Source organism: Pelobates fuscus, chromosome 2, assembly GCF_036172605.1.
Source record: "Pelobates fuscus isolate aPelFus1 chromosome 2, aPelFus1.pri, whole genome shotgun sequence".
NCBI classification, from domain to species: domain Eukaryota; kingdom Metazoa; phylum Chordata; class Amphibia; order Anura; family Pelobatidae; genus Pelobates; species Pelobates fuscus.
This window is the reverse complement of record NC_086318.1, coordinates 151,549,109-151,564,127: the sequence shown is the minus strand read 5'-3', so window position 1 is coordinate 151,564,127 and position 15,019 is coordinate 151,549,109. Positions and strand designations below refer to the sequence as shown.

At 42.2% G+C, this 15,019-nt stretch overlaps 1 protein-coding gene across 1 annotated transcript in view; it reads left to right on the top strand.

Annotated features, from left to right (window-relative positions):
• Nucleotides 1-3,718: 3,718 nt before the first annotated feature.
• The window catches only part of ALPI (alkaline phosphatase, intestinal), a 65,584-nt gene continuing 54,283 nt past the window's right edge, over nucleotides 3,719-15,019 (top strand). The window contains exons 1-3 of the mRNA XM_063441719.1: nucleotides 3,719-3,791; nucleotides 8,440-8,556; nucleotides 10,339-10,454. Coding sequence (XP_063297789.1) covers nucleotides 3,719-3,791; nucleotides 8,440-8,556; nucleotides 10,339-10,454 — 306 coding nt within the window. The remainder of the gene's footprint in view (nucleotides 3,792-8,439; nucleotides 8,557-10,338; nucleotides 10,455-15,019) is intronic.

The window sequence follows — 15,019 nt, the reverse complement described above, 5'->3', positions numbered from 1 at the left end:
CTCTGACGCGGTCTCCCCACGCTACATAATGCGACCGCGCCAGATACAAGACGCTGGATTATTGAACAGCGTTACCGCGATATCAAACCGGCTAAACGAATTCTCCAACCTTTACTTGTGAACCGAACCGGACTGGAAATCTACAGACCCTCCTTCTCCTCTCCTCGACCACGGCTAGTAACTGGACCTTCCTCATCCTGCTTGACAACTTCCCTCCCCGGAGGAGAACTTCGGGAAAACCTGATCTTTCACCATTTAAAGCTAAGTCAATTGCTACATCCGTAATAGGAGCTTACCTGCTCTCAAGCCTGCTAATCCTTCCTGCTACAGCCTGCTCTCAAGTCCGCTAAGCATTCCTGCTACAGCCTGCTCACAAGCCTGCTTATCTCGAACTCCAAAACGAATCACTCCTGCTACAACTTCATTTCTATTTTGCTCCGTTTCCATGAACTTGCAAACTCCAATGTGCTATACTGCATGTATGCCAGAAGCTGCTTACTCCGTTTAAACAAACAGCGAAGTAATTAAAGATCCTGTACCTGTATTATCTGTAATTAAAGATACAGTTCCTGTACTGTCCTCTAATATCCTAGTCATCAATCTGAGTCCTAAGAGATCTGCAGTTGTGCTCCATTTAAATACATGTAAGCGTTACAAAATTATATATTCATATGTAATTTCATTCTAACTGTATTTTGTTATTAATATATATATATATTGGTAACAAAATACACTTAGAACTACATTCTATATCTATCTATATATAAAATACAAATAACCACAAATATATATATATAGATAAATATATATAATTACATAAATAACTACATAAGTGTACACGTAGACTTTAAATACATATATATGTATATATATTACAATTCTACGCATATATATTTAAGTTAAATTTTAACATAATTATGTAATTTCCTTAGTTAAAATTTGATTGACGTGTCTGACAACCCAGGCAAAAAGTGCAGAGAATTTGAATTGCAAGCACTATATTTAACCATATAACTTTCCAAGACACCATAAAACCTGTACATTGGGGGTACTGTTTTATTTGGGGACTTCGCTGAACACAAATATTAGTGTTTCAAAATGGTACCTTGTATTACAACAATGATATTTTTAGTAAAAGTTAAGTTTCTTTGCATTTTTCACACATGAACGGCACTTTTACTGACGGAACTACAAATCTTTTAAAAACTTTAAAATTTCTCACCGTTTTTTAAAATTTTATTCATAATAAATTATGTTTCATATATAAATATTTAATATGAAATTAAAGCCCTGTTTCTCCGGAACAAAATTATATATAATAAGTGTGGGTGCATTTAATATGAAATAGGTGAATTACGGTTGAACAGACATATAGCGCAAATTCCAGTTTTTGTTTACATTTTGTTTTGATCAGAACGTGTACTATAGACTCCATCCTGAAGGGGTTAACACACACTTATTTTATGAACACTTTACTATAATACACATTTATTAATAATACATGCACATCTATATATACTGTGTTTTGGTTAGACAATTTTTTATCTTTTTCAGCAAACACACTGTCACTGATCCATACATGCCATTAGCACACACACTGTTTAAAAACACAAACTTTCAATGTCAGACACATACATTCTCACTGACAGACACACATTTATATACACTAACTGTTACACACACTCACAGACAGATACACACTCTCAAATACACATACATGGACATACATTCGCTGACACACACACACATTTTCCCTGACAAACAAAGTTTCACTGACAAATTCATTTTCGCTGACACACAACACATACACTAACTGACAGACACACACACAATGTCAAAAACAAACACACTCACTGACAGACACACAGACACTTACACACATGCAAATTAATTATAGTTAATATATTTCCTTTTATTTAAGCCTACCTAGCCTACCTACCTTTGCGGTCCAGTTGGGCTGGTGTGGGTCTTCTACCTGTTGTCTTGTGGGGCTTGTGTAATCTTCATGTTCTTCCAGCACTGCTCCCTCACTTGCTGTTTAGTGATGCCGGGGCTAGAGTGATGTCATATCTAAGTTCCAGGCATCACAACAGGGCACATGCTGGAAGAACATGAAGATCAGCGCTTCCTCACCACCCACCTCCATTTCCCCTCCGGACGCAGTACATTTGGGCAGAGTAGGCACCTGACTATTTTAATAACCACCTTTCTCTGGGACCCTAAGGTGGTCAGCTAGCCTCCTCCTGGGCCCCATGTGATGGGCAAAACACAGGAGGGACCACTGTTGATCTGCCAATGTGTGTGTGTAGTAGTTTGTGTCATGTATGTATACTGTGTCTGTTTGTCGTCATTGTGTGTATACTATGTGTGTAGTATCGATGTCTGTGAGTCTATACTGTATGTGTATCATGTATGTATACTGTGTCTGTTTGTGTGTGTCAATCAGTATAGTGTGTGTGTGTATAGCAGTGTGTGTCAGTGTATGTATAGCACTGTGTCATCGTGTGTATTCTATGTGTGTAGTATCAATGTCTGTGAGTCTATACTGTATGTGTAGAAGTGTCTGCCAGAGTGTGTATACTATGTATAAGTGTGTGTGGGGTTGTTATTGTGTATATAAAGCAGTATGAGTACCTGGCATGTAGAAGGTGGCTATACTGACTATTACTTTCCCCACCTTCCCTATTCCCCTCCAGCTGCCGCACGAGGACAATGGCATGCTGAAATTAGGCTCCCTCAGTCACAACACAGCAATCTAAGAAAAACATTTGTATTGCAGATATTTTTGCAATATTGCCAATGCCCAGGCAGCCTCAGACACTAGCTAGGCTGGCAAAATACTGGCAAGGTGACTACCCTACACAGGATCTGAAATAAATGTTTTCTCACATACAGTAAGTAAAATAATAAATAAAACCAGATAGATAAAAATGGTCAAACAGTCAAATATATATATATATATGAAAGGACGCTGAAGGTATTATTAGCTGAGCTGTAACAACAGGTCAAAATTACTTAAAATCGGTCTTGACTCATTCATTTACTCGCATTCACCAGGAATTGTCTACCTTTAATGCAATTAGCATTAAAACTGAATTGGCTATAGATGGGTCTGTCGCTGACCTGTAATGTGTCTTTTTTTTCTCTTTTAGAGTTTTTTTGACATTAGTTTGCAATCTTAGGTTAAGATAGGTTTTTTTTTCCTGAAAAACACAATTTACTTCAAATGGAAGCCGGTTAGGATGAAATCCAACATTTACCAGGAATTTTTCTACAGAAAAGCAAATCACACACAAGATGTAAAATTTATATGAGAATACAATTGCTTGTAATTTTTAAGTGAACCCTAGCTAGGTAGGAATAACTAGGATTTTAAGACAGGAGATTCAGGATTTCACGAATCAGTCCTGATTCCCATCTAAGTGGAAACTGAAAGGGAGTAGACAATAATTTGCATGTAGAAGTGCACACATACACATATTTTTTAATATAGGAAACTAAATATAATTATACATTTTCATAACATCTTGTGATGTGGGTTTTAAACTAGTTCATACATCCTTACCCTGGATGTATTGCCAAGAAATGATGTTGGAATCAAAGTTTGATTTGGGCTGGATGAAGAGAGCAAAGTGCAGGTTCCTGGGAAATAAATTCCTCTTTCTAACACACCACGGGAGGAGAGTGTATGGGGCACGGAATCGTTTGGATAATAGCCATGGGACCGCTAGTATTTCTGAGTTTCTTCATCTTTTTCTCTTGTTCCACAACAGCTGGTGCCACTATTCCAGGTAGGCTATTTTTATTTTTCAGAAAGATCTGAAACTTACAAGTGATTTGCATTAGCTCCTAGTCTTATTTATTTATAAAATATTTTACCAGGAAAGATACAGTGAGATTTCTCTTGTTTTCAAGTATGTCCTAGGTCCACAAAACATTGTATTGATACATTAGGGTACAATAAAATACAAAAACAATATCAATACACAATAAATACAAAATGTAACATCGAACAGGTAGGAAATATATAATCAACCATGACAGGTGCATTCTGTTTTGAGGACTTTAGGCTGAGGGGAGATTTGAAAGTGTGCGGGAGGTCATTCCATAATTGCGGTGCTCTGTAGGAAATGGAGGATCGGGCCGCTTTCTTTTTGTATTGAGGTAGACTAAATAAAGTGCTGGTACTGGATCAGAGGTTATAGGAGGTGGGAACAGCCGTGGAGAGCCTTCTGCTCAGGTAGGGTGGGAGCTTCCCAGAAAAGCTCTTAAACACAAGGCTGGAAAAATGAAGGGTGCATCTAGATTCCAGCGACAGCCAGTTTAGTTCTTTTAGGATGACACAATGGTGGGTCCTGTAATTAAATTGTAGCACAAATCGTCAGAACGAGTAATACAATGTATAAAGTTTATTAAGGTGGGTTTGCGGTGCAGATGCATATACTACATCCCCATAATCCATGATTGGCATCAGCATTTGCTGTACAATATTTTCCTTTTGTAGGGCTTAGGCAGGATTTGTTTCTGTACAGGGCACCTAGTTTTGGATAAAGTTTAGATGCAAATTTTTCTATGTGGAGGCCAAAAGATAGATTGGGGTCTAACAACATACCCAGGTATTTGGAAGAGTGGACTGCGGTCAGTGTGCTATTTGATTTCGTTTTGATGCATTGATGGGACTTTTGTTATTTGCGTATTTTAGGTACTGTTCCAAAAATCATTGTGACAGTTTTGTCAGTGTTTAGGAAGAGTTTGTTTTTTGCAACCCACTTTTCTACCTCTGTGAACTGGTCTTGGAGCACAGCCTCAAGCTTTGGTACATCTGATTTGCTTGCATAGATTACTGTGTCGTCTGCATGCATTTGAGGATTTGCAGACATTAGGCAGATCATTTATAAATAATGTGAATAGTAGGGGGTCGAGAATGGAACCTTGGGGAACACCACATGTGACTGGGAGAGGGAGGGAGTCGCTGTCAGAAATGGACACATATTTTTTTTTGTTGTCAATCTTTCTTTTATTGAAGCATTTTTAATGGGGTACAGAAGAGAAGGAGGGAAACGTATAGTTTGATTACAGTAGAGGGTTTAAACATTGTCAGCTTTAAACTATTACATTTCTGGGATAGCGATGCTTCGTTTTTTACATTTTTATCTCATCGTTCAGGAACAACATAATATATTCATGAGCACTGCATGACTAGTTAGAATGTCGAAAGCTTAGCAAAATACAATATTATTTCTAAGACATGCAGTTAGTAAATATAGCACGATTCAGGCTGGATTCGCTCCAAAAACTACCGAACAGATCACAACAGAATATAACCACTGTAGCGCAGCAGATAATCACATATAGTAAGTGGGTATGACCTGCGTATGGACTAAGTGAACTGTAACACAGCTTCCATTGGTGTCTAGCGCCTCCTGTCCCTTAGTATCACCCAGGTAGACTAACGCTTAAACGGTTTGGTTCTGGACATGTAAACAATATTAATGTACCCCTATGCACCGGTCCCTGTCTGTACAGTGTAATGCTCATATGTGGAACAAGTTACATGGTCTCCAATGTACATATATGCATTCTGGTTATAAATCAATTGCATGTGAGCGTGTGCCCTCTAGTGTGTGTAAGGTCAGGTGGCAGGTATGTGTCGGTGTTGCATAACTGTCTAAGCTCTAAGATGCTTTTGCTGGCAGCATATAAAGTGTATCTGAACCTGCCACTGTTTACCTACATAGCAAGGTATAAGACAAGATTGTTGGAAATCAGATTGTCCAAAAGCATGTCCAACCGTCCGGTCGGTTCTACAAATCCGCTGTTAGAGCGTGTTAGCGCCCAAAGTATGCAGGGCTAGCAGTGCGACAGTGTCCCGTACCAGCGCTTACATGCAGCCTCCATCCGGTTCTCTATCACCCAAAGCCGGCTCTGTATAGGCGATGATTGTCCGACTCTAGGTAGTTGTGGTTCGCTGCAATACCTGTGTCAGAGAGGGTGTCCCCCCGGCCCCAGGCTGGAGTGCAGGCCTGCATCTTCGTTCCACAAACTCGGTTGCCCCTGGGGTCTGGGTTTACTCCACTTGTGGGAGAGACGGAAGAGCGGGTCGTTGTCTGTCGCTTGAATCTTTGTTTCCTCCGCCGATGTGGATGATGCTTACGGGCTCTATGCCCTACGGCCTGCTGCCTGGGTGGGTAAGGTTGCGCATGGATGGGTAGGTGAGATGGGTTTTTACCCGGGGTTAGTTCCCTCCTTCCCCGGCATTCACGGTTCCGTTTGCCGTTCATCTGTGGTGGAGGCGTTTTGGGTCGGGTTGCCTGTTGTCTCCCCCTAGGTGAGTCCCAGGGGTGGGACCGGATCGCCTCTGGGACGCCTCAGGAGTGCGGTCGGTGGCTGCGACATCTTCACCATGCGGGATAGTGTGCCGTCCGCCATTTTAGTTGGTCTCATTGAGGGCCTGCTGATTAGTGCGCCCGTGCCATGCTTGTGTGGTCTGCTCGGCAGCGTGTCCTTGGAGCAGATTGCGGACCGGGATAACCCCCACTGGTTCAGGGGGGGGCGGAACAGAAATGGGTGCTTGAAAGGGTCGATTTCTGGCATTACCATCCAGGAGAGCGGCCGTCTCTCCCTGGCTCCAGCACAGATAGGCCCCATACACGGATTTCGGGTTTCCGGGCGATTTACGACTCGTTTGTGGCTTCATTCGACGCCCCATGGTAACCCTGATTCGATGGGTGCACTCAGGCTCCAGAACGTGTCCGTTAGCGGGGTTTAAACCCCCGTTTTCGTCGTTTTTTGTGGGAGCTGAATTACAGCACGTCTGGTCGGCTCGGTGGTTAGGCTCCGCCCCCTCAAATGGACACATATTGTGATCGATCCCATACATATGATCAAAACCAGATTAGCGGACGATCACCATACCTGAGTTTTTTAGTTTGTGCAGTAGAATGTCGTGGTCTACTGTGCCAAAGGCCTTTGCCAAATCAAGGAAAATAGCTCCAGTTAGGTCTCATTGTTCCATGCCAGTTTGGATGTCATTGTAAACTTTTAAGAGGGCAGTTGTAGTGGAGTAATTCCGGCGAAAACCTTAATGATCAGAGGTCAGATAGTTAGATTGTTGGTAATACTCACATAGGTGCGTATGGATGCATTTTTCTAAGATTTTTAACAATACTGGGAGCAATGATATTGGGCAATAGTTAGAAACCAAAGTAGTGTCACCACTTTTATGGAGAGGCACTACTCTTGCACTCTTCCAATGTTTGGGTACATACCCAGACACCATGAATTCGTTGATTAGGGTTGTGACAGGTTTAGCAATTGCCAGCGCACTGAGCTTCAACAGCATTGCTGGGATTTGATCAGATCCAGATTGTTTTTTCATTTTTTTATTATTAAGGTGTTTCTTAATGACACTAATAGGTACAGGTCTAAAATTGAACTTGTCTCTACTAGGTCTTTGCAAATTTAGTGGGGCCTGATCCCCATTTGTAGTTTCAGGATGTGTGTCATTTTTTAGCTTGGCAATCAGGGTGGTGGGGCACCTGGCAAAATAATGGCATTTTCTACTTCTAAGGGAAGTTGCAGGATTTCTTTGTCCACTTTGACAGTTGAAAGTTGGGAGTGGATTGGTGCATTATTTATGACTTTCCAAAAGTTTCTAGGGTTTGAGATGTTATTGTTCAGATTTTCACAGAAATATTGGGCCTTGACCAATTGCACAGTGATCGTTCATAGAGCCAGTACGCTTGAACTTTGACCACAATGAGCCGTGAAACTGGTACATTTGACTTATTGGAAGTTGACACTTGATGGATAGTGGCACACAGATGGAATGTAGCCTGTGCTCCCTACGGTTGTATGCTCTTCCATAAGATGATCAGATAAACTGGTTTCTGCTGCAGATTGTGAGAAAGGGCAGACGCTTCTCGCATTGCTGGCGCAAAAAGATATATAACAGGACACAGCTAAATGGGTGATAAATTTTACTTAATAGTGGTTATGGTGCCGGTACTGACCCATGCCCCAGTCAAGTGATGCTCTCAGCAAATTAGCTAGCCCTACACTGCAAGGTCAGGAGAACTAACAGAAGCTCCTGCAGGTGGGGGACAGCAGCTGGCAGACCCTCGGTAGAAAGTTAAACCAGTCTAAAATGGTTACTCTACTTACAATGTAAGTAGGGCACTTCTAGCACCCTGTCCACAACAGTTTGGTGCAGTTGTTATAGTGCTTGGAGTGTTCCTTTAATGTTTGAAAAAAATATATGAGGTCAGAATCTGATTAGACATAAAGATTATTCAAAGAATCATCAAATGTAATACAGTCTATCTTGATGACATAGTGATTTTTACAGTGGTGGTAGGGATAGAACTTCAGAAAATCCAACTTTTCATGCTCATTTTCCCCACTTGTTATTCTGCTACTTTTATTTTCTCCTTTTCTCAGTGGAGGAAACCAGGCCAGAGTTCTGGAATGAAAAAATGGCACTTGCTATTGACCAAGCCTTGAAAATAAAGCCTATACAAAACAAGGCGAAGAACTTAATACTCTTTTTGGGAGATGGTAAGAATCTGTCACGTGAAAATGTACACTCTTTACTGCTTCCATAGGAATTAGGAGGCTAAGTAGCTGTTAATCAAATGCCCTTGATTAATTGATCATAAGCAAGTTGACCACCTCTATTGAAGCTGACGTTTTAGCAGTTTGCTGGTCTAGAGCATTCAGGTGTGTGTTAACACAATGCCAAGGAGGAAAGACATCAGCAATGATCTTAGAGAAACCATTGTTGCTGACCATCAAACTGGGACGGGTTATAAGGCATTTCCAAACAATTTAAAGTTAATCATTCCACAGTGAGAAAGATTATTCAAAAGTGCAAAACATTCAAGACAGTTGCCAATCACCACAGGAGTGGACATCCCAGCAAATTCATCCTGAGAACAGACCGCGCAATACTCAGAAAAATAACAATATCCCCAAGTTACATCTCAGACGCTACAGGCCTTAGTTATCAGGTTAAATATTAAAATTTAATGACAGTACAATTAAAAAAAGACTGAACAACTATGGTTTGCCAGGAGAAAGCCTCTTCTCTTTAAAAAGAATATGGCAGGTTAAGGTAAAAATAGCTAAACTGGCAAAATTATATGCTTTCAGTCCACCTACCCTGGCCTTAAATTCCATTTTAGTATATAAACCTAAAGATGAAGATTAGTGTGTTTAACTGTATATATCTATGCGAGCGCATAGCAAAGTACCATTTGGATGCAAGAGTAAGGATCATTGTGTATACGTGGATCTATGAAAGTGAGTGTATGTGTATGCATATAGAAAGGTGTTTGACTGAACAAATGTATCTATGTTAGGCTTTCCGTGAATGTAGGTTGCAGTTAGATACAGCAGTAGATGTGTCATACTATGGCCTCCATTTACTCCGTATGAATCTAGAAAAAATCTTTACAAATTATTTATCTATAAATATTTTGATAGACTTTAATGATGATTGTTGTAGATAAATCATTTGAAAAGTTTTATTTCAAACCAAATTGATATTTTTTTTTTCTGATTCAAAAAAATTAAATCGAGGCCTATGTAAGACCAATTGTACTACGCAGACATTATTTTAATCCCTACTTTATGTTCTACTTGTTGCGTGATCTATCATCATTTACTGTCCATTTGTTAACATAAAATGTTAGTGAATCTATTTCCTAATTTTATTTGTCAGCACATGTTTTAAATACATTGCAATAAGAAAATTTATAAAAACAACAGCTATGAAAAAAATGCAATAGACTTGAGAAAGAACAAGGAAATAAAAAAAAATTGCCTTACAGAGAGATTGGCAACCATGATACAATGCAATCAACAATAGTTTAGAAAAAGAAAGAAAGAGCTTTCATTACCATATAGGGAAGCGCCCCAGGCACACACATTAAAATGACCATGGGCCTCAACTTAAAATAAAATTGCACTTTTTGTGACGATAAATAAAAAAGACATTAATAGACAAAAAGCAAATCAAAACTAACAAGACAGACTTTAGCTTTCAGTATCAAAATACAGGCAAGAAAAACAAACAAAAAAGAAAAAAAAAGGTATAGTAGGTGCAAAATCACACAAAAAAAGTAATAACGAATAGTATAATCGTCTTCTTCCCAGGTCCAAATAGTTTTAATGCCCCTGAACCAGAATATCCATGACAGTACAATACAAGCGTTAGCTTTTGGCACTTGCTGCCATGTATTGGATTTATAGCAGTTAACAGAGGCCGGTAATTTTGCTATTATGTTAAATGTGTCACATAGAAAAGTACTACATCATTTTGTATTTGTTTCTCTGCAGGCATGGGAATCCCGACACTCACTGCCACCAGAATCCTGAGCGGACAAATGAAGGGAAAGCTGGGAGAGGAGAATGTGCTAGAGATGGACACATTTCCATATGTTGCTCTTTCCAAGGTATCCCATGTTTAGAAGTGTGTGGTGTGCGTGTTCTTGGGGAGACATATAGTTCAAAAGCATTAGCATTGTCGAGTTATGTTTAAAACGTTCAAAATAGGTAACTGGAAAACATACTACTTTTTTTTCATAATAATATAATGATAATAATAATAACTAGAAAAGCTAAAATTTCTGGGGAAATTGTGTGAAGTGTTCTTGCCTTCACCAGTAGTCTACACCTGGAGTGGGCGGAGTAACTGGGTGGAGTGGCTTGAGTAACTGTTGTGTGGTTGGAGTGACTGGAGTAACTGTGGAAAGGTTGGACTGGGCAGAGTAACTTTATGAAACATTGATTAGCTGTATTGTTGTAACATTGTATGTAACTGTTTTTCTGTTACAGGTATAACGAATTGACTAACATGGAAATATATTTATTAAATGTGATAGTGCTCACTTTTGTGTTATCAAAACTGTAGGAATGACAGCAGTTTAGAGAATGCTCCAAATTGCTCACTTCATTGACGGTTGCCATCTTCAAACGGTCGAATAGTTTTATATTGTGACAATCACAAGACCCAGACCTACATTTTGATGCTTAGTATGTCGCTGAAATATTAAAAATGAAGGCACAGTCGCAGTTTAGAAATTGCCCTTCAAATTTGAGGAGGCTAGAGTGGAGTTTCAATGAATGTCAATGGACGGCGTGAGTTGCAAACAAATGGTCATATTGTGAAAACTATCAGGACAACGGCTTAGCCGTGGACATTTTTAGTGGCAGCAGGCATAGCTGAACGTTTTGATATAGGATTTGTGTAGGTGGGCTTGAAAATGAGGGAGTGGTGGCAGTTTAGAAATCATGTCCTGATTTTTCAGCTCACACTCTAGCTTTTGTCAGCTCCCACTCTAGTTTTGAACATTCTGCCATTCATTCCTATGGGACCAATTTCGCTGTGGGAGGAGTTATGGTGGTAAATTTGGCTATTATAATAATAATAATAATAATATATATGTGAGATAATAGTAAGTGGTCTTGCCATGCAAGAACACTTAATAAGTGCCCTGAATCCTAGGAGTTTACCAAGGGAACTAAATCAGCATCCAATTGAAGATTATGCTAGCGCTAGTGTACTTATAATCTTAATTTTAATAATGACAGGAGGCGAGTATTTTGCATTACTCTCTTTACTAAACTCCACAGCAGTAAAGAAAGTGAAAACATTTAAACCAATCAAAATGCAATAGGGAGTATGACATTCCCAGTAAATAAGCTCCTCCCCCTCTTTCGGATGCGACATCGTAAACAGAGAAGGAGATACGTATAAAGTCTGAAACGATCATTAGTAAACAAGAAAAAAACAGTATAACGATGGATTTGAAGATCAGTCACAAGAATCAACTGTTGTCGTAACCAATATCAACCGGTTGACAAGACGAAAAAAGGAGTCCAACGGGAACTGTGTCATCCAAGGGTTGAGTAGTACTCTGAGTAGGATTCTGTAGATGTTCCATGCTTGAGAGACTTTAAACTGAAAGAGAATGTGAAATGGGTTAGGCACCGGTCTCCCAACTGGTTGCGTCAATGAACAACGACCCAAGTGTTACTAGTACAATAAACTTATACATGGAAAGTGATACACTCTAGTGATAAACTCTAGATATTACTAGAACGAAGCTTATATATATAGATTGAAAATTCTGATCAAAACCTGGATGACAGTGATAACAAGGATACGGAGCAAAACTAAGTCTGAATACTACGATAGGACTCTACATATTATAGAAACCATGAGTTCCCCTCCTCCCCGGGTGGGAAGGGTGGGAAAATACTCGCCTCCTGTCATTATTAAAATTAAGATTATAAGTACACTAGCGCTAGCATAATCTTCAATTTTATCACATGACAGGAGGCTTCCTATTTTGCATTTTTAACGCTGTTGAATGAGTGACATGGCTGCACCGGCATTCGGGCGGAAGTAGAATGTGCGGAACGTAGATTCTCGTGACCAGTCCGCCGACCGGAGAATATCCGTTAGCGAGGCGCCTGCCATGAGGGCCGAGGAAGCCGCCGCCCCGCGGACCGAGTGGGCCCCAAAGGCAGCGTCCACGCCTGCGAGGGCCAGAATCCAACGAACCCATCTGGCGAGGGTGGTCGTGGAGATGGGAACGTGAGGTCTAACATAAGATACGAGGAGTTGGCCCGTGGCTGAGGTCCGGAGTGGTAGTGTAACCTCAACGTACCGTTGTAGGGTGGAAACGACGCAGAGTTGTGGGTCTGAGTTGAAAAAAGGGTAGAAGACCGAGGTGGAGTCCGATTTTGTGCGACGAGACACCCGGAAGGTGACTCCTTCTGGGGAGATAGAGAAAGCGTCGATGTCGAATGCCCGGATGTCCGAAACCCTGCGGAAGGATACTAGGCAAAGCAGCATCGTGAGTTTCGCCGATAATTGTCGGAGAGACAGATTATCGTTGTTTGGCCAGTCTCTCAGTAGTCGGAGAACAACGTCCACATCCCAGAGATGTGAGTATTTGGGTCCTGGGGGGCGTTGTAGTCGGATGCCTCTTAGGAGTCGACACACCAGTGGATCCCTGCCCACTGGGATCCCTAGAGTGGGGACATGAGCCGCCGAGATAGCGGAGCGGATTACGTTGATCGATCTGTATGACCGACCTATGGAGAATAGATGTGAGAGAAAATTCAAAACGGTTGGGATAGTGGCTGTAAATGGATCGAGATTCCGTTCCATGCACCAAGTGGACCAGGAATTCCAAGCGGATAGGTAGCTTCTTCTGGTTCCTGGAGCCCATGAGTCCCACAGGAGGTCCCTAGCAGTCTGCGATAGTCCGCCGACCTGCCAGGTACCCCGGAAAGAGTCCAAGCCACCAGGATGAGACGGTTGTCTAGTATCATTGGGTGAGGGTTGCCTTTTGGATCCGTGAGGATGTAGGGGTGGTGGGGTAGAAGGAGGGGATCCTTGTACGATAATGCCAGGAGGTCTGGAAACCATGGTTGTCCCCTCCATAGGGTGTGATGAGCACTAGGGAGACTAGTTTGCTTTTCAGGTGGTGGATGGTCCTTGCTATCATGGCAAAAGGAGGGAAGGCGTAGGCCCCCGTGTTCGGCCATGGTTGTAGGAATGCGTCTACTGCTTCGCTCTCCGGATCTGGGAGCCAGCTGAAGAACCTTTGTGTTTGTCTGTTGTTGCGAGACGCAAACAGATCCAGATGAAATGGACCCCGGCGTTCCATCAATAGGTTGAAAATCCGTGGGTCCAGTTTCCAATCGCTGGTGTCTCGCCAGTGGCGTGAGAACCAGTCCGCTGTGATGTTCGTCTCCCCTGGGAGGTATTCCGCTTTGAGGGAGATGTTGCGGGGTAGACAGAAATCGAAAATTTCCTTTGTTAGTTCCGACAGCATGCGGGATCGGGCACCGCCCAGGCGGTTGATGTAGCGGACTGCAGAGACGTTGTCCATCCGGAGGAGGATGCAGCAGTCCGTCTTGTCTCTTGCTAGGCTGCGGATGGCGAATGATCCCGCCAGAAGTTCTAAGCAATTTATGTGCAGGTTGAGGTCCTGGGATGTCCAGGCGCCTCCTGTTGAAGTGTCTCCGCTTGTCGCGCCCCATCCCCAGAGGCTGGCGTCCGACTCCATGACTATGTCGGGTGTGTTCCCGAAGATGGCCCGACCGTTCCACGCTTCCATGCTGTCTAGCCACCATCTGAGTTCGTCTCTGACTTCCTCCGTAATGGGGACCGGTTGGTCGTATGAGGGATTGTGTCTGAGGAAGGATGACTTGAGGCGTTGCATCGCCCTGTAGTGGAGTGGGCCCGGGAATATAGCTTGTATGGAGGCTGAGAGGAGTCCTACCAAACGTGCGAGGGCGCGGAGTGGAATCGTGTGGCATCGGATAGCCCTGCGCAGTTCCTTGCGAATGGCTGAAATCTTCGACTGTGGTAGTCGTAGTGTGCTGGTGGTGGAATCTATTTCGAATCCTAGAAACTGAACTGTTTGAGAAGGATGGATAGCCGACTTTTGGAAATTCACCACGAAACCCAGGGAAGATAGGAAATCCGTGGTATACTGTGTGTGACGTACCAGTCTGGACTTGTCGGAGCAGAACAGTAGGAGGTCGTCCAGGTATATAATGCAACGAATTCCTAGAGTTCGAAGATGTGCAACCACGGGCTTCAGTAGTTTGGTGAAGCACCAAGGAGCCGAGCTGAGGCCGAAGGGAAGGCATGTGAACTGCCAGGGGAGGTCTTGCCAGAGGAAGCGTAGGAATTGACGGCAGGAGTGGTGGACGGGTACGGAGAGGTACGCGTCCTTGAGGTCTAACCTTGTGAACCAATCTTTGTCTTGCAATAGGTCCCTCAAGAGATGTATGCCTTCCATCTTGAAGTGCCTGTATGTGACGTATTCGTTGAGTCTTTTCAAGTTGATGACGGGACGAAATTCCCCTGTTTTCTTCTTCACCAAGAATATGTTGCTGAAGAAACCGTCGGGACCGGAGGCGGGTTCGATTGCCCCTTTCGAGTATAGTTCTAGTAACTCGTTGTGTATGAGGGTGCGATCTTCTATGGAGCAGT